The 24,094-nt window shown below is 44.4% G+C and overlaps 1 protein-coding gene across 1 annotated transcript in view; it reads left to right on the top strand.

Moving 5' to 3' along the window:
- Positions 1-24,094, top strand: part of RAVER2 (ribonucleoprotein, PTB binding 2) — a 69,551-nt gene that overhangs the window by 7,355 nt on the left and 38,102 nt on the right. The window contains exon 3 of the mRNA XM_025212534.1: positions 14,432-14,498. Coding sequence (XP_025068319.1) covers positions 14,432-14,498 — 67 coding nt within the window. The remainder of the gene's footprint in view (positions 1-14,431; positions 14,499-24,094) is intronic.

Here is a 24,094-nt window from a genome sequence, read left to right as displayed (position 1 = left end):
AAAAAGGGTAAATGCAGAGACCAGAATCCCAGAGCATCATGGCAAGACAGTGATGCAGTTATGCTCCCCAATTTGAGGCAGGAAAAAAGTCTCATTGACTATTTGCTTTTCTCACCAAGTTGTGACAGTAAGATCTTTCCTAGCCAAAGTTGTATCAGAGGATCGCCAGTACACTATCATGACTCGACTTACAATGCTATATCAAACCTCAGCACAAAGAAGTTTAAAGGAGAACTTGATCATTTATTGCAGGGCTGGGCAAAAAATAGCCTGTGGTTCAGATGCGGCCCACCAAGAGATTCTATCCTGCCCACGGCAGGGCCTGCAGCCCTACCCTGCCCACTCACGGGGTGCAGCCTGGGCCGTGGCACATTCAGGTGGTTCTGCCACTGCTACTGCTGGCCCACTGCCCTGGCACCCCAGCTTGTTTGCCCTGTACCCACTGCCAGGGCAGGTGGGAGGGTAGGGTTCCCATTGAGACCGGCCTGGGACCCGTGTGGGCAAGATGCGCTCAGCTGAGTGGATAGGATGGAGCCGTGGGCAGGATGAATGGGTGGGGCTAGGTCTGAGAGAGAGCCACATTCCACTCCCCAAATGTCCCTGCTCATTGAACCAGTGCCTATCAAATGGACACACAGGGAGTGGGTCGCAGCTTTGCTTTTGGCCTTGGGCCCTAGTCCCGCACTGTCACTGCCCTGTGATCCTGGCCCCACCTGCCTGGCCTTCTCCTGGATGCTGCTCCCTGCCCACCTATGGCCCCTTCCCATCCACCCGGCCGAGCATGCCCTGCCTGCGGTGGTCCTGGGCTGGTCTCCATGGAGACCCTGCCCACCTGCTCTGTCTGGTGACCCTAGATAGGATTTGCCCCTCGGCCTGCCTCATGTGCCAAGCCACATCCGCACCCTTCCTTCTCCTTTCCCCCCCAGCTTGCAACAACTCACCAAAACTCCTTAAGTGGCCCACCAACCCACATTATTGCCCACCCCTGATTTAGTGGTTGCCTTCTCCTTTATGTTTGAAATGTAGTAGCTATCTCATGGTTAGTAGCCTCTTGCAGTAATACTCACTTTATCCTGTAGGACTCTCCCTGTCCAGTCAGTTCTGAGGAGTCATATGATAAGCTTAGATTCACTAGAGCTTTAACTGAAGTTCATTGGGGATTTTTAAGAACAGCTTAGACAAAGATCAGTTGGGATTGATCTAAGTGATCTACTTGATTCTGCCTTCATGCAGGGAGTTGGATTAAATCGAGGTGTCAAAATCACCTTGTGTCTGGGGCCAGATCTGGATGGCAGTTCCACAGGGCAAGTGGTGGTGGCAGAGGGTCAAGTGGCCACAGGGCTAATGGCACTATGTTGATAGACCCTGCCTCCTAACTCCCTAGCTTTGCAGAAGCCCTGTGGACTGGATGGAACAGCTCTGTGGGCCGGATTCAGCCCACAGGCCACATGGTTGACACCCAGCACTAGTTGATCTTGTGAAATCCCTTTCTGTTCCATGGTTTCAGGCGGTATGTTCTCTACCCACCATGTTGGAAATGACTCAGATGCCTTCAGGTGTGCATTACTGATTGAAGGATTTTTGGAACTGGGATAAAGCTACCACAATTTTTTTGAGACAGGAAAACAGACTCTCTGGAAAATGCATGTAATTCTTTTAATTGTAGAAGGAATGTCCATAATATAAATGGGATTGTAAACTGTTTTATAGACAAGGTTTTATTCTGCTAGATAACATTCGTGATATAAGGTAAGTAGATTTTTTGCTTGGTTTTGTTTTTGTGCTTCTGCTTTGTGAGCTTTACTTCTGATTTCCTTGATTTTTTGTTTTTAATTAGCCTATTAGAGATACTGATGGGGGGCCTTCTAACTTCAGTGTAAGTAGTTGTGTATAAAGCTGATATAAATCAACAGTTCAGTTACACTATCATAATAGTTAGGATCCTTTCTTACTGATATTAGAATAAAGTGCTTGTTGGTTTTTTTTCTCGTTAGTCATTACTGAAATTTGCAGTGGGATCTCATGACTTTATAGTTACTAAGATTAGGAGTCTGACTGAAGCTGTTAAATTTTAATGTGCCCATATGGATTTTGCAGCTAAGATATCAAGTCACTCATGAATTATAAGTTGCACTTACCATCAAAAGCAAGGTTTTTTGTGCTAAGTTGATTATTTTAATACTGCTACATAGACACGTATATTTCAGCTTTTCTCCTACATTAATTTCTGAAGCTAGAGATGAGTATCTTTAATTTTAACAAATGGGATTTTCCATTTTATCAAAGGCCATAGATGGAAGGTACAAGAAGATACCGAATCGATTTTCATTCCAATCCAATGGTTCTTCTTGGGCATGCAAAAAAAAAAAAGACAAACTAGTCAAATATCTATTAAAAGCAGACACAAGTAAGAGTTTTACTTTGTTTTAGCACTTAACATAATATGTGCACCTTCCACTAGTTTCTATTTCTGATTTAATCTGATTTCCGTTCCTGGACAGGTTACTATTTAGAGTGATGTTGTCTGTGTCCTTTCTTTCCTCCTTTTAGGTTTAGGAATGATTTTGTCCTCATTCCTGTTTGATTGCAAACGTTTTATATACCATGATCATTTGAGCAAAGACTGTATCTTCCTATCACACTCTTATATTCTACATATGGGAGGAGAGGTGTAGTTAGCCCCACTGAGTTTGAAGTTAGGCAGAAGGCAAGGAAGAACCGCACCTTATAGACTAACTGAATCAGAGATATATGAGTTTTTATTAGGGGTGTACCGATAAAGAATTTCTTTGCCAACACCAATAGCCGATTATTAATCAGCCACATCGGGCAGCACTGATCTGATAACCAATTTACAGGAATGCAGCTGGGCAGCGTGGAAAGCAGCGCCCTGCAGGTAAGTCTGTGGAAGGGAAGGGACATGAGGGAGAGAAGGTGTGTGTGGGTGGGGGGGGTACATCAAGGCCCCCATGGTGAAGGAGGGAGAGGTGCAGGGGCTGGGGGCGCCGCCCAGCCAAGGCAGTGAATGGGACCCAGGGCTCGGGCATGGAGTGGGGCCCTGGGCTGGGGCAGGGAGCATTCCGGCACTTAAAAATGGTGGTGGCAGTGCTTGAATCAAAGCTTGTCAAATGAGCTGTAGTTCAAACACCATCGCCACCATTTTTAAGTGCGGGGATGCTTTTAACCAGAGTGGAGCCGAGTGGGATGAGAGCAGAGGCAGGCTGCCAGCTGTGGGTTCAGGGCTCTCCGTCCTGCTGCCTTTACCCCAGGGGCTGTGTGTCGGCTGTTTGTCCCCTGCCCGCCTGGCAGTGGGAGGCACAACTTGCTGCCTCCACTGCTGCCAGGTGGGCAAGGGATGCATGGCCAATGCGGGAGCCCCCAGGGCAGAGGGAGCAGAGTGGAGAGCTCTGAGCTCACAACAAGCAGCCCTCATTCACCCTGTGCACAAATCTGAGGGGGCATACGCCCCCCGCAGAGGGTGCGTGCTGCGGCAGGGAGCCACCCCCTCTCCCAACCCTGCCTGCCGCTCCATCCCACTCCCTGCCCCAGCCCCAGGTCCCATTCACTGCCCTGGGCAGGCAGTGCCCCCAGCCCCACTCCCTTCCTCACCGTAGGGTCCTCGATCTGCCCACCCCTATGCTCCTTCCCCTCCACAGACTTACCTGCAGGATGCTGCCCTCCACGCTGCCCAGCTGCATTCCTGGCCACGTGCATGTGTGGGGCTGTGTGCATGCGAAGGCATATTGTATTTATCGATGACATGATTGGCTACACTGGCCAAAAAAAGCCAATAAGTTAATTTTCCTTGTATTGGTGCCAATCTGATATGGCACCGATATATTGGTGTCTCTCTAGTTTTAATGAAAAACAGGTCTGATGAACTGTTCGTGAAAGATTATACATCTCTGATTCAGTAAGTTTATAAGATACACCTCTACCCTGCCTTCTCTCTAGATATTGAAGCAAAACTCCCACATATTCTCTCCCTTCTGTATCTTTTTTAATCTTCCATCTAGTTGTGTGCTTATGGGTATACTGTGATGATTTAAATGTCCAGTCCCCTACAATTTTTCTTATCAGCATGCTGATCCATCTTTGCAAGATCAGAGGAAAATGTTTTCATTCCCTAGACAGGCCAGTCCTTGGTAGGCTATTGCTGTTGCATCTAAAAAAGGTAGTTCCATTCTGAGAGACAGTCCACAGGACAGTTGCTGCTTGGGCTGTTTAATCATGTTGCAGATGTGATTATCAATAGCCAAAAAAGGAAGAGTCAGTGTGCACCGTTCTTATGTAGCCTAAGGGCAGGTTATGGCCAAGAATTCCAGACTTCTCTTTCTTTTTTAGCTGCATGGATTGTGGTTGTTCCTGCAAACAAAGAGGGAATGGTATGACTAAAACTCTTAGGACCCTTCTCAGAATGACCACTAATGCTAGACAGTATCTGAAGTAGCTGAAGACCCTACTATTACATCTCCCTGCTGTGCACCTGATTTTGGAGTCCTTGCTCATATGAGAATTTCAGCTGAAGCAGTAAAGAAAGAAAAATTGCCAGTTCTCCAAAGTGGGGAACAGTCTTTGGGTTTATGCTTTACTTAGTAACACTGCAGCCGAGTTCCAGCTGAGGCTTTTAGTTGTTAGTCGTAAACCCTCCTTGTTATATAATATTTATTCCTTTAACTAGGTATTACTTGGCAGGTTTGCAAACCTGAAACTTAGCCATTGGTTGACAGGAAATTGCTGAAATAGCACCATTCTTTTTCCTTTGTTATCTATGCCTCTTGGTACAATCCGGTGCTACATGCTCATTTTTTTACACTGTAAAACATCGTCTCTGTTTTTCCACAATAACTGATAGATATTTTTCCTGTTCAGCAGCATTCCACATTCCTTCTCTTGGCTCCTTTTTCAAAACTGTCTTACTTGATATGTACATTGAACTTTGTTGATAATGTCATTTAAGTGGTCCAAAACCTTTGAATCTTGATGCCTTTTTCTTTTTGTGTATCCGGATGTATTGTCTATAAACTTGGAAGTCTTTTCTTGGACGTCTTCCACCTTTCTGCTCTGCTTGCACAAATATAAAACAAAGTCTTGTCTAGTTAGGAAATTATTTCAAACTTCTTGACTAGCCAGAATACATTGTATTGTCCAGTTAATTTAGAAACAAAATTTACTTCCATATCAAGAGCATGTATGTGAAGTTTAAACTTTCAGCCACTTAAGGGCCAAGTTATGGACCACTATAAACAGTGTTTGTATTGGAAACTTCATTAAGTTCATTGCTATAGAACCCTGACAGACATCTTTACAATTGTTTAATTTTTTTTGGCAGAAAAACATAATTGAATGCACTATTTAAAGGTAACAATGACACTGTGGCCCCTAACAGATGTTAAAGTAAAGGCATGGGGTTAAGTCTGGCTACCAGCTGCAGAATCACAGGGTGAACTCCGTGGCTGGGAGCCAAGGGGCCTCCCAGCTTCTGGAACACATGGGAGTCTTGAAAGGCTCCTGTGTACTCCAGAGGCTAAGCACTGGCCACACATTCACTTAAAGGCATGATAAGAACCAGCCACAAAGTTGTTACACATATGTTGCATACTAACTTTGTGGCTTATTCCTGGCTTTATCACACTGTTAATTGACTGAATGTGTGGCCAGGTTACTACTTAAGGTTACTACCATTTAATCATGTCTTAAGTGTAATGTCTGTCAGAGTCTTCTACTTCAGTGTGATTGGTAGATCACAGTAGAAAAAATACCATTTATAGATAGTGCTTAGGTTTTAAATGCATATGTTTATGTATTAATTCCTTAGGATTAAAGAAGATTCTTGTATGTAAAAAAATAATAGCATGACTTATACTGGTACTGTAGAAAAAATGGTTGTGTCAATGCAAAGCATTGTCTATTTTTTTTTTCTCTTAAATTAAAAGGTTTTTTTCTCTTAAATTAATACAGCCAGGGATTTCCCTGGAATGAGAATGTGCAGATCTCAGAATGGCAACACGTGGTGAAAAAGGAACAACAAGCAAACAAGCATAGTCTTTCCACTTAAGATCAGGCGGGATTACCTGGGTATAAAGCAGGGGCGGGCAATTATTTTGGGCAGAGGGCCGCTTACTGAGTTTTGGCAAGCCATCGAGGGCCACATGACAGGCAGCCCAGGGCAGATTAATATTAATTTTCTAATTTTTTTAGGGGTCCCGCAGGCCAGATAGAATGGCTTGGCGGGCCACAGCTTGCCCATCCCTGGTATAAAAGCATGTCCATGTTTGCCAAAGAACTGTGCTAAGGAACTGCAGTGAAGCACAGCACATCCTTCCAGCTTGCACTAACCCTCAAAAGGAATTTATGTAAACCCACAGGGCAGTGTGAGGGCACACCATTAAGCACAAGTCAGATTGCTTATGGCATGGATTGCTGCTCCACGCTAAGGCATCCCTGCATCCTTCCTTTGGCATGTGTGGAATGGATTTGCCATACTTTCCGAGCATGGCTGTTTGCCACTGTAGACATGTCCTAAGAGCTGAAGAATCTCAAGAGCTCCAGACCATTTTTGCTATATGGGAAAATAAGAGATTTTCCACTTCTCAAATAACATCTAACTTTTTATAGTGCTCTTAAAATCCCTTTTTATAGACTTTGTTTTTTCTTTTCAGTGCTGATTTTAGACTACCAGCAAGTTATTTTCTAGTTTGAACTTTAATTAGGCAAATGCCCTGTAGATTAACTAGCCAGTATTTGTTCAGGGCTTTGAAGATTTAAAGGGATATATGGGAACTAAGTATCATTAGTTTTCTGGTTGCATTTCCATCCCAAGATGTTTAGTTCAGAGCTGCTGGCATAGTCCATATATTTATGTGACTCTGCTGTTACTATGAACAAACTAAAAACTCTTCCATACAGCTGTCCTCTCCCCTTACCATGCACATCATCCTTGCGTTAGTCAGGAACAGAATACAGACGGACGGTGGTGTCATCCTGGCTATAAGCATAAGTTGTGTGTCAGTATATACGTGCTGGGGGGCATTATGGATGTTTCCAGATGCCAGCTATAGTGTGCTCCTAGGAGTGTTCTCATTAACAGTGCTGCTGTCGGAAACTTCTTCAGACCTCTTACTCTAAAGTTCATGCCAAGCAATGTTAGAATTGTTTATACAATTTTTGTTATCAGGAATAGCATAATTAAGTGCATCAGTAGTAGCCATGGCTGCTGTGTCTTGGTATGGAAATATGCATTGCCCTTATGATGTTTCTGGGTATGTACCCTTAAGTATTCTATTATAATTGTATATCATTGTAATGGTCAACCATATTGTTAAGTGAGTTGGGTCCATTCACTCAAAAATAAGAGAGAAAATGGAAATGGAAAGTCACAAGGCTGCATGGCTATATTGAAACAAGATCTAACCTGGGGAGAATGAGGTTTTTATCTGGCCTTGGAGGCTAAAGGATAGTTAGTGTGAGAGAAGAGGAAAATTTAATGAACAAGGAGAGAGTGTGGCCAACATAGCCCTGGGAGAGAATTGGAACTCCTTGGCCACAAAACTGATTAGAGGGCCTAGAAGGAGGGAACAAAAAAAGTTGCTGCTGCTTTGTTTCTGGACCATGTTTGCATTGTTGGTAAATTAACAGTATTGTACCAGAGAATATGCTGGACAAGTACAGTCTTTCTCTTCCTTAAGTAAACAATTCCACAAGGCCCCAGATATTGGCTGACTATATTCAGCTTTGTGTAAATAGCACATGTAGGTGTATCCCTGAAAGCCTGGGTTGGAATGGTGAACACACTGCACTCATTGTTTCCACTGACAGATTTTTATATGAGCTCCTTAGAATATCAAATATTAAAAGAGACCAAAAAAAAAGACTAAAAGACACTTAGGATAAAATTTTAAAATCCCCTAAGTCACCTTTGAAAATGGGACTCAAGTTCTGAGATCACATAAGTTTGAAATTAAAAAAGTAGTATTAATAGTCTAACATAGATATTTACAACAGTTTAATCTGAAAACTTTCTAATTCAGATTTTTAAATTAATTTAAAAGCCAACATGATGAGTTTTTAACTTTGTAAATTGCCCAAGTTTTCTTTATTTAAATGACACTCATGCTAGGGGTGCACCAATAGAGATTTTTGGGGCCAATACCAATAGCCGATTTTTAAGGAGGCACATCGGCTGATACTCATCTGATTTCCAATACCAGCCTGGAAGCTTGGAGAGCTGTGAGAGGCTGGTAAATTTGTTGTGGTGGAAGGGGATGGGGGGAGGGAAAGGGTGTGAGGGGGTAGATCAAGGCCCCCACAGTGAGGGAGGAGTGGGGCTGGGGTTGGGGCAGGGGCAGAGGCTGGGGCTGGGGCAAGCACTGCTCAGCCAGGGGTGCAGGGATGTGGGACAGAGCTGCAGCTTGTTCCGGGAGCACTGCGGGGTCGGCTCTAGCTGCATGTTGCTTGTCCAGCAGCTCACCTGGCACTTGCCCACTTGTCCAATGGCTCCCGCTGCTGCTCCTACCACTTGTCTGGGAGGGCATGGGGGAAGGTATTGGCGGGGCAGGGGTGGGGTGGCCTGGCCCAGTCCGTACAGATCCGGGGGGCACATGCACCCCCCCCATGCCCTCCTGGACAAGTGGGAACAGCGGTGGGAGCCACTGGACGAGTGTCTCCCGGACAAGTGGCATGCAGCAGCAGAAGCCTCCCCCCCCCCCTGTATCCCTGGATGAGCCACGGCTCCATCCTGCGCCCCCCACCCTGGCAGGGCAGCACTTGCCCTAGTCCCAGCCCCAGCCCCACTCCTCCCTCACTGCAGGAGCCTTTATCTGCTCCACCACACACCTTCTCTCCACCCTCCCCATCCACCACAACAGACTTACCAGCCTCACACAGCTACCCAAGCTGCCGGACTGTGCTCCTCACCGCCTACATGCTGCACTCCCGCTGCACAGGCCATTTATCAGCCAAATCAGGCCAATTTCTAATGCAGACAATTTTGTTTATATCAGTGCCAATGCAATATTGATCAGACCGATATATTGGTGCACCTCTAACTCCTGCTAAAAAATATGTACAATCCAATGAACACTTGAAGACTTCCAAGGCTGGGGACTGCACCACCTCCTTGGGAAGTCTATTTCAGATTCTGGTCACCTTTACCATAGAGAAGTTCTTCCTTGCATCCAACCTGAAGCCATCCGCTAACAGTTTATGGTCATAGCTTCTTGTCCTCCCCTGGGACACCCTAGTGAACAGTTTTTCTCCTAGCTCCTGGTATTCACCCCTTACATACCAAGTCCCCCTCAGTCTTCTCTTCCCCAGGCTGAAGAGTCCCAGATCCCTTAGTCTTTCCTCATAAGGTTTGTCCTCCAAGCCCTTAATCATTCTTGTGGTCCTGTGGACCCTTTCAAGATTCTCCACACCTTTTTTGAAGTGCAGCGCCCAAAACTGGACACAGTACTCCAGCTGGGGTCTCGCCAGTGCCAGGTAGAGGCATTTTCTTAGCCCTGCTTGCAGTGTATCAGCTTATGCATCCGAGTATGTTATTAGCTCTGTTGACTACAGCGTTGCGCTGGTAGCTCATGTTCATCCTGTGATCAACCTTAACCAGCCATCGTGTTGGCAAGGACATTTCCTCCTAACCCATATTCAGGTCACTAGTTGCTTCTCCCCAGATGAAGCACTCTGCATTTATCCTTATTGAACTGCATCTTGTTCCTATCCCTTAATGTGACCGCTTTTCCCCTTAACTTCATATCGTCTGCAAACTTGGCCAGCATGCTTTCCATGTCCTCATCTAAATCATTGATAAAGATGTTCAACAGCAAGGGGCCAAGAACTGAAATCTGCAGGATCCCAGTGCCCCCCTCCCACCAAGATGATACAGTGTCCACTAACACTCTCTGGGTTCGACCCCTTAGCCAGTTCCCATCCCACCTGACTGTGGACTCTGCCAGTCCTCAATCCTCCAGGTTTTTTTTTATAAGAGTGCCATTGGAGACCATATTGAAGGCCTTCTTAAAATCCAAGTATATGACATCAACCGCGTCTCCCACGTCTAACCGGTTCTTTACTTGATCATAGAAGGAGAAGAGGTTGGTCAGACATGACTTGCCCACAACAAAACCATGTTAGCTATCCTTCAGCATCATGCCTTCTGCCAGTCTCTCACTAATGGACTTGATAATTTTTTCCAAAATTTTACCTGGTATCAAGGTCAAACTGACTGGGCTATAGTTTCCTGGATCTTCCCTCTTCACCTTAAAGACTGGCACCACACTGGCCCTTTTCCAGTCTTATGGGACCTTTCTCAACCACCACAAGTCTTCAAATACCTTTGCCAATGGTCCCACAATGACTCCTGCCAGTGCCCTCACTACTCTTGGGTGTAGCCTATCTGGTCCTGCTGACTTGAAGATATTCAGCTGCTCTAAGTGTTCCCATACCAGTTTGACACTGACCATTAGTTGTCAATCGCCCCCTCTCCCCCGGCATCCATCCAGTATCTGACCACAAGGGCAACCACCACCATTTGTATGCAGGAACACCAACACAAATTATTCAGTAAAGAGTTCAGCTTTCTCCTGACTGTCTGTTATCATCTGTTCCGTCCCATTGTGCAAAGGCTCCGCATTTCCCTTGGTCTTCCTCCTGCTCCTTATATATCTAAAGAAGGACTTCTTATTGTCCTTGTTTTCAGTCGCCAACCTGATCTTGGTCGCTGCCCTTGCCTGCCTTATCATTTCTCTACAAATGCAGGCTATGCTTGTGTATTTCTCTTTGGTGACTACCCCTTGTTTCCACTGTCCGTAATCCTCCCTTTTCTTTTTTAAGCACTCCTTGACTCCTCTGGTAGGCCAAGAGGGCTTCCTGGCCCCTTTTCCGCTTTTCCTGCATACAAGAATGGACCTTTTCTCCATTCTGAGGATCACTCCGTTGAGGAACGATCACCCTTCCTGAACTCCCTTCCCCTCCAGTCCCTTTTCCCATAGGGTCTCTCCCACTTTTTTCCTAAGCTCATTGAAATCATCCTTCCTGAAGTCAAGAGCCTCTGCCCTCATGGCTGACTTCCCCGCCCTACATTGAATAGTGAATTCTATCATCTCATGATCACTGTCTCCCAGATTACCCTCAATCCTCAGCTCTCCCACCAGGTCATCCGCTTTGGCTAGAACCAAATCCAACAAAACCTTCCCAGTGGTCGGTCTGTTCACCTCCTGTACTAAATAAAGTTCCATGCAGGTCAGAACCTACGTGACCAGTCAGATCTAGCCAAGTGCTCCTCCCACGAGATGTCAGGGTAATTGAGGTCATCCATAACAACCAAATCCCTTAAATATGCAGGTTCCATCAGTTCTCTGGAAAATTCATTCCAGATCCAGCTTCTTTTCCTGGTGTAGTGGTCTGTAGTAGACACCTACCATCAAGTCCCCTTCTCTTTGTTTTCCCCCCCACCCTCGCCTTGTATCTTGACCCACAGGGTCTTGAGTTGCCCTTCTCTTGTACCAGTTTGGGTCTCTAAGGAGGCATTACCGCTCCTTTACCATGGAGAGTTACACCTCCTCCCTTCTTACCTACCCAGTCCATTCTGTGCAGCCTGTAGCCCTCTATGCATACAGCCCAGTCATGCATACCGCCCCACCAGGTCTCCAGTGCCAGTTCCTCCTGCTTATTCCCCATACATCTAGCATTTATGTATAGACAGTTAAGTCCCCCATTGGTACCCCCCAGTTCCCTGCCACCCCAGTATTGTTCCAGCCTCTCAACACCTCCCTGACTGCCCTCTCTACGTCCTTGCTGCTTGGCTGTCCCATGGCTTACATTCCCATCTGCACACCCATCCCCTGACACACCTAGTTTAAAGAGGAAAAACATACATTACTTTAAAAAAAAAAAAAAAAAGCAAGCAGTACCAGGGCTGAAAGGTTGTATTTTTTTTCTTTGTTTCTTGCATTTGTTTGTAGAGTCAAATATACTTAATAATTTGTACCTTTTCCCCAGGAAAATACTTTAGCTCTTAAATGTTTTAACTAAAATAAATCATTGCCATTAGCAACTTGTCAGCAGCCCTACAATAATTTAGTGTTAGTGATATGGAGTGCATCATGTAGGGAAGATTGTTGACCTTAAGGTTCCACGGGATTATTGGAAATTAAAGAAATAAAAATGACAACCTACTTTCAAATTATTTTACTTTTTTAAAAGTACTATTTCTTTTAAAATAATCGTATGTCAACTTGCTTTTTGTAGGGTCTAATGACTACAGATCTACTTATATCACAGTTTCACAATTTTCATGGAAACTGAAAATGATGGTTTCTGTAATCACTGTGAAAAATGGTGTTTCCTGGAATTTTGTGTGGAAGTGCCCCCCAAAAATTAGAGTTTACTGGAATACAAAGAAAGCGCAACAATCCCTGCAGCCATAGAGCACGTGGTTTGAGAGAGAGCTACTGAGAGGCTGAACTAGTGATGTAGACTCATTGAAGGTGCCAGTTAGGAATGCGGAAGGGTTTTAACACCGTCTTTTAAGAACCCAGGTGCAATGCTGCAGTCTGAAGATGAGTGATTGGCCTCTCAGCCAATCAGTAGTAAGAGGCAGGGCCAGAGGGGGCCCTTGGCCAAGCAGTGGTGAGGGGGGCCTCTCTGTGAAAAGACCATGAAATCGGCTCTGTACACTGCAAGCAGTTTGCAAAGTTGCCTTCATCTTGCCATGATTTAGGTAGGTCCATACTAGTGACTGTCCCAGGCAGATGCATTTATCAAATTCCATTTTCCTTCTCAATTATAATTTCAGCAAAATGACAGATTATTTCCCAGTGAGCATTTGGTTTGCAAATGTTTTTCAGGAAATAATATTAATAGGCATTTGCACTAGTATTTTACCATTACCTAATCCCGAAGTAAAACTTCAGTAAATCTTAACTTCTTTCTTGAAGATCTAATGAGGTAAAATTGGCCACATTGTGTAAGTGAGATACTTGATACGTACCTTGGATTCTGAAATATTTGTGGGTTCAGAATTGCAAAGAAAGCATCCTCTCTCCAGCTGGCTGTCATGAATGAGAGTTAACTAGTTGTCATCATATCCTTCATGAGCACAACATCCTCTTTTGGTCCACATTCAAGTCAAAGACTGGTCCAAGGATTCAGCACAGTTTTTTATTCAGAAATTACATTCATGTCACGTCTTAGTACAGATGAGGAGCAGTGTCATATTTTATTAATGTAGCATTTGACAGCTGTTAACCAGTGAAATGAGAGACAGGTATTCCATTTAACTAAAAGGATACACCTGATCCTGTTCAGATCAACCCCATTAACCTCATAGCTATATGTATTGAATTAGCAAATTGGCAAGATGAGAGAGTATGCGCTGCACTGCTAAAATCATGTAACATAGAACCATCTGGCAAAGGAACATGTTGTTTATTTCACTCAATTGAAAGGAGTTTCATTCTAATCCTAGAGGATATACTTGACAAAAAGATTCAATAATATCCATGCTTCTTCCCTGATCTCTGGGTAGTAGGCTGGTCTGCTCTTCATTTTTTTACAGTTGAAGGGACACTGAATAGTGGATTTTTTGTGATACGTACTTCTGGCAGGTATGTTTTCTTTTTTAGTATGGAACCAAAGATGCACCTTTACTATGACTTTACCACCCAAGATAGGGTAGTAACTGCATCTTTCCCATTCTGCTCAAGAGTAGAGGAGGTGGCAGTATGCAGTACAGTTGGGAACCCGTGCACAGCTGTTGATATAGGACTTTTACAGTGGATGATCAGTTATACATCGTATATTTGTTACCAGAAAAGTGAAAGTCCAGTTATAAATTAACTTAAGAAGTTAGGTGCTTTCACTACATTACATTATAGGCCTCCCACCACTGTGGAATGACATTATGTTGGAACATATGACTGAGGAATTGTTCGAAATAATATGATACAATACACTCCAATAGGGACTCTTATGGTTAACACTATGGTTTATTATAGGCAATTGGTATGGTGTTATCCATACAGCTCTTATTATGCTATTTATGCTTCTTAGAGGTTGTACATTCTCCTTATATTGTGCTAGAATTTCACAGAACAGAGAGTTCACTGGAACTGGGCTTTCCTGAAATCTCTCAGGAATGCTTTTTTGAATGATTTTTCTTTAGCTGCTATGCAATCTATCTTTATAAAGGGCTAGTCAACCTATTATTCTTTTGTGCCACATTGTATCCTTACAATTAAATAGGGAGAATGGTTTATTGGACTTGAGTCTTAGTCTGGGATAAAACAGTGATGTAGTGTTATGACTTGCACCTTTTTAAAACAAACATTTAATTACTTGTTATCAGAAACACTAACGTGTAACAGAACTAAAAATTTAAGTTGAATTTCACTTTTGGTTTGATCGGTTACTTTTTGCCATGTTTTGTCTCTTTCAGGAAATCCATGACTTATTCAAAGATTATGAAATAAAGTATTGTTATGTGGACAAAAATAAAAGAACAGGTAAGAACTTAGAATTATTCTAGTTCGTATGTAGTAATATATTTGTATTTTCTGATGAAACTAATAATACATTTCTGCCTTATATGAAGTCATCAGGTTGTCTGACCAACATATAACTTGATTACCTCAGGATCAGGTCTTTGGCTGTGTAAACTGCACCAGATCCCACTCTCATTAAAGTTGGTGGAAAATTGGAAAGCTTCATATTGACATCAGTGGGAAGTAGATCAGGCCCACTGTCTATGACTCCTTACGGGGATGCCCTTGACTAATACGTGTTTTGGGTAAGGATAAACTAAACAGCTTAATTCCCTTATTAAGGGGAACTCTGCTAGGACACAGTAGGGTGCCTCTTTGGCAGAGGAGCAAATCCAAGCCTAAATTTATGGAATCTGGGTGTTATATCCAGAGGTACATGCACTCTAGTTACATAACCAGTTTCAAAGCCACTTGAAGTTTTTGCCTTGTTCACAGACTAAAGGCTATTGTCAAACTGCTGAGGGTGATTTTCAGCTTGGAGATCCTAATCCCAGTTTTCAAGGGAGTGAATCCAAGGAAATCTCTCTGAAGCATAGACCTGCCACATATTTCTCTGCCCATTCCTGTTCCTCCAAAACATTAGGGCTAAGTACTAGGGCTGTGTGAAGCTTTGGTAGCTGATTTGAATTGGAGGAGATTCAGCCTAATTTGGGGAGTGAATCTCCTAATCCAAATCGAAATCGGGAGACCAATTAAAAGCTCTGAATCTATTCGGAAAAGCTTTGGAAAAGATTCGGCTGATTCAGAGATTTGGCCATAGACTAAATAGGCAGCTGACAGGTGACTCCAGCTAGTAAGTCTGTTGGGGCTCGGGGAGGGGAAAGGGAAGGGGTGTGGGGGAGGGAAGGATTGTGGCTGGGGCTGGGACAAGCTGCCCAGCCAGGATGGTGGGGGGCATGTTACTTGGGGAGGAGGTAACTCCATGTTACTTGGGGTGTGGGAGCGTGGGCTGTGCCCTGTTGCCGCTTGCTCAGCCTGGGCGGGCAGGGGCGGGATGCAGGTGAGACACTCCAGGCGGAAGAGGGCAAATGGCAGCAAGCCACAGCCCCTGCTTCCAGTGCTGCCGCACCCGTGCCGTGTGGTTGCCGGCTGGCAAGCAACGGCAAAGCTGAGCCCCCATTTCCAATGCTGATGTGGGCGCAGCAGCGCTGGGAGCGTGGGCTATGCCCTGCCGGCTAGAACGAGCCATGCCTGCATTGCACCTCCCCCCTTCCGCATCAACTGGGCAAGCGGCAGCAGGGCATAGCCCCTGTGGCTCCCCCCACCAGGGCAGAGGCAGGCACAGCCGAAGGAGCCACGGGAGAAGCCCCCATGGCTGCCCTGGCCAGTACCATCCCCCGCCCAGCCCAGCGTTCTGGCACTGGAAAAAAAAAAAAGCCCCACACTTACCAGATGTAGCAGCGGCTATGGGGGCTCTGGGGCCATGTGGGTCCCCCTCCTACAGCCCCCACTCCCTGATCTCCCCCCTCCTTCCGCTGGCCCCAGCTTCCCGGCAATTAAAAATAAAACTTAAAAAAAAAAAAAAGACCTGCACTCACTGGCGCTGGCAGCAGCAATTGGAGCCTCTGAGGGCTCATGGCAGAGTGCCCCCACACAGTGCAGGGCAGTGTGGGGTAGCTGGGATCGCTCTTCTGCCTGGCACCTGCATGGCAGCTGCACTGTCTGAGGCTGGGGCGGCTCCACGTGTCAGCACCGAATCTTCCGAAGCTGATTCGGCCAAATCAATTCAGGACAGTGATCCAAATCTCCGAATCGAAACGCTATCCTCTGAATCATCCGAATCTGAATCGACTACTTCCCTATTCACACAGGCCTACTAAGTACAGACAGTCAAAAAGCCCGAGGCTGAATCAATTCAATCTTTGCAAGTTAGTCTAAGCTGCCTAGATTGAACCAATAAGCAAGTAAACAGACATTTGCTTTTGATTCTGGAAATGCAGCCATGTGCTTGCAGTGGCCCAGGCCAGAAGTTGGGGGGTGCTAGAGAACGCCTCCCTGCTTGGATGGAGCGGGCAGCTTGAGTCAAGGCTAGCTCACCCACCCTGCAAAGAGGAGTGGGGGCGGATTGCGGGGGAGGTGCAAAGCATCCTGGGATGTTAGGGAACTGTGAGTTAACTTGAATCTGGAGGGGATCTGGGGCAGAAGTTCAATAAACTGATTTAATATAAATCTGTTAAGTTTGATACTACATTCATTCAGGTTTATTTTTGAAAGCAGTTTATGTGCACTGAACCTCTGTTGTGTTACAGTTTGAAATGGTTTCTGATCACTTATACTGGCTTATGTGTAATTTCTGTCCACAGCCTATAAATTCTTCATCTTTCACAATCTGAATGATCATTTCTAGCACAAGGTCTTATTGTTTTGAGCTTGCCACATCCTCATGCATCTTGAAAAGGGAGTGGTGTGTCTGGTTGCTTTGTTAGGAAATTTGGTTGGTTTGTGCACTAATGTCCAGATGACTTCCATGTTAATGCTGAGCCATGCTTGTGGTTTCTGAAGTTTGGAGAAAGGTTTTGAAGTCTGCCATTTGTCAATAGCCTTGATTGTTTCTGTGTGTTTATTTTTCTGGTACCATTTTGAAATCTTGCTTGTTGAAGTTCATATAGGATAAGGATATTTTTCTATTTAATTTAGTTCTTCGATATCCATATCTGCCAGTCCAGAATTACCAATTAGATTCTGCCAATTAAAAAAAAGATTTTGTTTTAGACCTTTACTACTGGATATTATAATTAGTTTTAACTGCTGATTTTTGACTGACTTTTTTACTAAAGTTGCAATGGAAGAAGGGCAACCAGACCCTCACCAAGGCAATGATGTGGCAGCTCTCACTCCTATTTCCATCTTGTGGAAGGGTAGATTATCTCCATTTTTGTATGGGATACAAGAACCCAGAAATATGTAATTGAAAGGAAAGAAATCATCTCTGGTTTTCAAAAGCAAAAGAAGGCAACTTACATTTTCAAATAGGTTATATGCACTTAACACGTGCCAACCTTTGCCACTTTTTGTACTAAGGAGCTCCCTGTTGAAGTAGAACAGATGACTGATACTGATTTCTTCATTTGCTGAGCAGGAGATCCTGACTTTTCTGTGTTACAGAAATGGCTATTGTCTCTTCTCTTGCTCCTTAAGCCATATTGAAAGGATAATTTGGCATTTTTTAAAGATATATAATATCATGAACATATCTAAGATATCTATTACAGCAAAAGAGCTATATACATGCAGTAATCTTTGCATGTAAAAATCAGTTGAATGCTTTTAGTTCTCCCCCAGAAAAAATATATCAGTGCTTCAGCAATAGATATTTTCAAAGATAAACATGCCCATAAAAACTTGTATTTGCACTTATGAATCATCTTTGCAAATGCAAATAGGCTGTTTAAATGTATAATTTTATGCCCTGTCTTGCACGTATAAATTTCAATTTGCCATTCATATGGGCTTTTGTATATCTTATCTGACATCTCTGAACATGTTGGCTCTTGAAGCTCACTTATCATCAATCCAATTTGTTTTGTTCTGTTGAAAATAAATTGCTTTAATTTTGGTTTCAAAAAGCACGTAAACTTTCATTTAAAGACTCCACAGAAGTGACACAGAATCCTAAGAGCTCCTTAAAAAATTGATGAAGCCCTTTCTGAACCAGTTAACTGTCCAGTTCAGGTTTCATATACTATAAATTATTTTTCTGGGTTCAGTGACTGGCTTGCAGGATCAAGCAGTGGTTTCATAGGTATTAATGTTTACTTGTTTCCAAGCAAGTAAATACATGAAAATAATGTAATCCAAAAATTCAAAGTTGACATAATTTACTACAATCTAAAATATTTGTATTGGAAAAAATCCCAGTTAGTCAAATTAATGTAATTTAATCAGTTTAATTAAATGAATGGAGCTCTTTTGAGCTATAGATTTATTCAAATTATACATTCTGTCCTTCAACGTCTCTCTTTCTCTGAATAAAAAGAATATTTTCACCTTATCTTTGAGCATTCTTCAGGATTTGTCTTTCCATTTTAAATCACATAATTTTCTATGCCAATTTTAACTTGTTTGTATAATCAGATCACAAAAATTATCCAGGGAACTAAAACACGTGAATAATGTTTAAACATTTGCACAGACTCTTAACTTCTTTTGTTGTATCTTCTCTGCAAGCATTCCTCTATTACCAATTAATTTATTTGTGAAAATCTGAAGATAAATCATAAATACTGGGTGGTAGGCCTGTGCGAAGCGGCAAGTATTCGCTTTGGATTCGGCTGATTTGGAGGGACAGTGATTTGACTTGGTGATTCGAATCACTGTCCTGATTCAATTTGGCCAAATCGGATTCAAAGATTTGGCACCAATTCAGAGATTGGGCCATAGACTAAACAGACAGCAGTCTTCGAGGACGTTGGACACAGCTGCCTCAACCTGGTAAGTCTGTTGAGGTGGGTGGAAGGGAAGGAGCGTGGGTGCGGGGCTGATCAACGCCCCCACAGCAAGGGAGGGATTGGGGCTCGGACAAGCTGCCTAGCTAGGGCGCAGGCAGAGCCATCCCTAGGGGTGTGTTGGGCCCATGTCAGCCTGTGCAGAATCTGGGGGGCAGGGGTGGTGAGTGGTCGGAGCTGGCAGCAGTGGTGCATGGTGGCCACAGCAGGGCCTGTACAGGACTGTCTGTGGGGCCTCCAAAGTGCAGGGCCTCGGGTGGTCACCTGGATTCACACCCCCCCAGAGACAGCCCTGGGTGCAGGACTTGGGAAGGGTGCCTCCCACCACTGCATGCCACCATACCCCACCAGTCCAGGAGGGCATGGGAGTAGGCATGTGCCCCTGAATATGTGTGGGGCATGCTGGGCCAGGCTGTGCTCTGGACAGGCAGCAGAAGGCTCTGGGAGAGGTGGCTTTGCCCTCCTGCCACTTGCCCAGCCTCTCCTCACATCCAAGACAAGCCATGGCTTCACCCTGGCTGGGTGAGCAGCAGCAGGGCATGGGGGCGGGCACGTGCACCCAGATTGGGCCTGGTCCAGTGATAGGGGCTAAGGGAAGATTTAGGGTGGCTGCAGCCCTCCCATAGTCCCCCCTCCACTGCCCTCTGCAGGGTGGGTGGAGCCAGGGCTGCTCTCCGGTATGTGGCTGGGGCTAGGCTCCCGGAGCACAGCCCAGTCCAGCCCACCTCACGCAGGTCCAGGGGCACACGCCCGCTCCCATGACCTCCCGGACCGGCGGCACTGAATGGTGTGCAATGGTGGAAGCCTCCCTCCCCGAGTCCCATACCCCCCGGTCCCAGCCCCAATCCCTCCCTCGCTGTGGGGGCATTGACCTGCCCCCCCCCCACCCCCCTTCCCTCCCCCCTCTGCCCACCACAACAGACTTACCAGCTGGAGACAGCTGTATCCAGCGTCTTCAAGGACTGCTGCCTGTTTAGTCTATGGCTAAATCTCCAAATCCGGCCGAATCTTTTCTGAATTGATTCGGAAGCTTCCAATTAGATTCAGAGCTTTTAATTGGTCTCCCAATTCAATTCGGATTTGGAGATTTGGCCGCTGAATCAGGCCAAATCTCCTCCGAATCGAATTGGCTACCAAAGCTTCGCATAGCCCTACTGGGTGGCACAATAATTTATCTTGCCAATGTGTGTTTTGTGGCTATTTCAGAACCCTCAGCTTCTTTCTTTGATATCCTATCTAGATATCAAATCTTGTGAATTAATACAACTTGTAACATCAGCTGTATTGTACATGTTCTCAAGTATGCTAGCTAATTGTTTGCAAGATACCTCCTCACAGGAGAACAAGACTAAGATTTTAGATATGACAATTTCTGTTGATAAAAGTATGCTCCGTTCTTCCTGTTTGCTTTATAAACTGATATGAGACCGTCACAGCTAGTTTAAATATGCTCCATGTTTATATTTTATTTATAAATCCTCCTGTAGATTTTAGACTGTTGCAACCTCTGATTATTCACACACTAAAGAAAATGTTAACATTTTTCACTTCTGAAAAGTGTTAGGTTACTATTCATTTTCGCTTTTGCTTGTGCACTGTTGTTAGTAGAAACAGATGATTAATAGATAATCTGCAGTTAAAGACGCTTTCTGTTTTAAACAGTAATCATGCAACAGGAGCTTCCTGGAGTTGAATTTCAGGAAAGGATTCAATTGAAATACGATAGATTGAGGGGAAAATAAGTTATGGTGTGTCAGACAACGAACGTACCTCCATCCACAGTACAGTCATTAATTAGGAGAGAGTGTGATGCCAAAAATACCATGAAAAATATTTTGTAAGTAATTGTAATAGGATATATGATTTATGGAAGTGAATTACCTACTACCATGTTTACTCAAATCTAAGTTCCCCTCAGTCAGCATGGAGTAAAAGCCCCTTATCTTAGATTCATATACAAAGTGGAGGGAGGTTGGGCAAGGTAGGCAGTTGCTGCGGCTCTGACTGGCCCTGAGCCCAGATCAGGGCCAGAGTCAGACCCACAGCAACTTCCTGCCCCCCATTCCACTTGCCGTCTGCAGCTTCTGGGGGGAGGGGCAGAGCCTGTGGGGATCTGGGGGTGGAAGGGTGCCGATGGTGGAGGTGGGGAGGAAGGCTGCAGGGGGAAGTAGTGGGGAGGCAGAGGGCAAAGGGACCACCTGACCCCCCCCCCACACTTCTTTCCCTGCTATAGTGGGGGGTGGGGGATGAATTTAAGGCAACCTTGCAATAATTAAATTCTATAGCTGGAAAATTATAACAAATGCATACAGAGTCTAATTATCTGGGGGAAATCTTAAATTCATGGTGAACTTAGATTTTAGTAAATATGGTATTTTAAACTGCAGCATATCAAATACTACTTAATGTATTTTTTTTGCTTGACCTTTTCTTGTGTAAGTGATGATTCCAGACAGTGGAAAAAGAAATCTCAGTTCTCATTTCTGAGCAGCTAAGAGCCTTGTGACACGGTATTTTTGGGCAGCTCTTGGAGCTCTTAACATCTGGATTGTCAGTACAGTAACACCTGAAACTAGTTTTAAGCGCTTGTTATGTCCTTAAAGTTATACCAGTCCAGGGCAAGATTATCCCTGAACCATGCTACCCGGCTCCTGTTGCACTTAGCTATAGCCACCTTAGTGTAAACACTCCACCTGTCCCCTCCTCTTCTGGGTAGGCAGGTTAACCCTTCCCTGCCTGTTGGGACAGATAGCCGGGCAGCTATAAGTAGGTGGGGATGAGAGGGTGCCAGAGAGGAGCCCTGAGGGTTAGTGGGGAGCCAGGAATGGCGCCCAGTGGGGGCAATTCTTACCTTTCAGTCCTCCAGGTACAGTTACCATATTTCCAGTTTTGAAAAACAAGACATCAGTCAGGGAGGGTAATATGATTGTTAGGGGGGCAGTGATATGCCTATGCCGCTAATAATGTTTTGTAGCAGGTGTTCTGAGTTACAATAATCCCCAGACCAAACAGAAGTTCACTGCTGGCTCCAGGGGGGAAGGGAATCCAGCTGCTGACTTTGAGCCTGCAGACTTTTTTCCTTAGCAACACCCCCTCCTGCCTCCCAGCCCCGCACTGTTTTCAGAATGGGAGGGGGGAAGGGGAGCAGAGGGAGTTTGTTCTAGGGATTCCCCAGCCGGCACTGGAGGGTGGGTTGGGGTGGGTGGATTGAAGCCCCTCAAGGTCGAGGGGCAACAGGAGCAACAGGAAGGTGGAGGGGGGACTCCAATCCACCCACCCCACCCTCCAGCGGGGGCTAAAAAAAAGACCCAGATTGAACTCCCTCCACTCCCTTTCCCTCCTCCCATTCTGAAAACAGCTCAGATGCTGGGACACAGGCAGATGCAAATTGCCGAAGATGCTATGTTTTGAAACATCTTCATCTGAACCCTCAGATTTTTGCAGGATCAGGCCCTTTTAAAGTAATTTGCAACCATGCATGGTAGAGTCCTTTCAGGGGCCAGATCAGGTGAAAATTGTCACTTCTGTCTGTGCCCACAGTGCAAGTGTAACAAGACCCTATAGCATCAAATTTGGTTGTATGATAAAACATGACCATCAGTTTTCAGGTTTTGGTCTCATACAACTGTATTAAAATGAATATTGCTGTTTTTGCAACTGTCTGTCACTTAGCCTTATATTTACAGTTTGTCCTCTGTTCTAAGTAGTACTATGAGATGTCGTGATTTATTTTAAATTCACATAAAAATTCAAATACCGAATAGTATGCAAGATATTATCATATTTAAAATGTAGATCCAGTCATGTAGAATCGCACTTATATAAGTTCTCCACTTTTTGTTCATGGATGTTTTACTCTAAGTAGAGGAAAGCTTCCAGAAACATGTAGGCACCTACACTTCGATCATTCATTTGTACCTGCAACAGATCTAAGAGTGCATCTTGTTGTATGGGTGGTTTCGATTAAGTGCACTGTGGAAAACTTATGTGTTACAAATATTTCCATCAAGAGCAATTAGCTGGGAGGCTGGTGGTTAAAAGCTTGGGTAAACAGGTATGCATGGTATCATGTGTTATAACGAGGTGTCATTTTAGACCGTGCTGATATAAAGCCATCCCCTTTTCCTCCTCATTAAGTAGTCTACCAAAAAGACAATTTTTACTTTGCCCTGCATTTTAATGTTGGCCACTTTGTGGAATCCAAGCAGTGGTTCTAATGGTAATTGCTACAGTTTGGAGGATTTTCCATATTTTAAATGGTACTTTCAAGTATATAGCTCCACATTTTTTTGCAGCCGTTTTAAAATCTTTAGAATATTTGCCCTCGCCCTTTGAATCTGATTACAAACAGATGTCACATTTGTCCCAAGCAAAACCATTTTATCCTGGGACAAACTGCAGTTGTTCAGATGCTTATTCCTGTTGTCCCAAGACAAACCTTATGAAAGGATAAGAAGTGCTAACAGTTTTCTCTGGATATTGTGAAGTGATTCTGAATAGGATTACTTCATTGAATTGGTGGCAGAAAAATGGCAGTGCATTCAGTTGCTCGCTGAACCCTGATTGGAAGGATGATGCGTGTACATGTCAGTCCTGGGACTTTTCCCTTCTGGGACAAATGCAACGTCTGGTTCTTGTCTCTGCCAAAATGAATAAGCTTCTGTACACAAGGCAGGATTAGCTATCTTTGCAGGTATCAGCAAAGCATTTGTTAGAGTTCACAAAGCCTCAAACAAGATCCTTTCTAGAAGAGTAAAATGTCCATTTCTGTCATAATGGTCATTAAGTCTAACCTGAAATAGAAAATACTTACAAACTGACCTTTCTTGACTACCAAAGGAGTAATGTACCTTAGGCTACATCAGCTACTGAGCCAGTTGCAACTGTTTTAGGATGGTTGTGACTGCTGTATGGCTGTGATAGGAATTCATTTTAAAAGATTTTGATAAGTTCTAGGGCCAGATTTCTCTAGAGGATCTCCTTCCAGCCATTTGTGAGTGCTGAAGGTTGGAGGGAACAGCACAGTACCTCTTGCATCGTAGCCTCTACAGCCTTAATAGGAGCAACATTCAGTTATCACGAGCTTGTACCCAGTTACGTATATTATAAAAA

Source organism: Alligator sinensis, unplaced genomic scaffold (assembly GCF_000455745.1).
Source record: "Alligator sinensis unplaced genomic scaffold, ASM45574v1 scaffold982_1, whole genome shotgun sequence".
Taxonomy (NCBI): domain Eukaryota; kingdom Metazoa; phylum Chordata; order Crocodylia; family Alligatoridae; genus Alligator; species Alligator sinensis.
The sequence above is the reverse complement of the archived record's forward strand: the minus strand, read 5'-3'. Positions and strand labels throughout refer to the sequence as shown.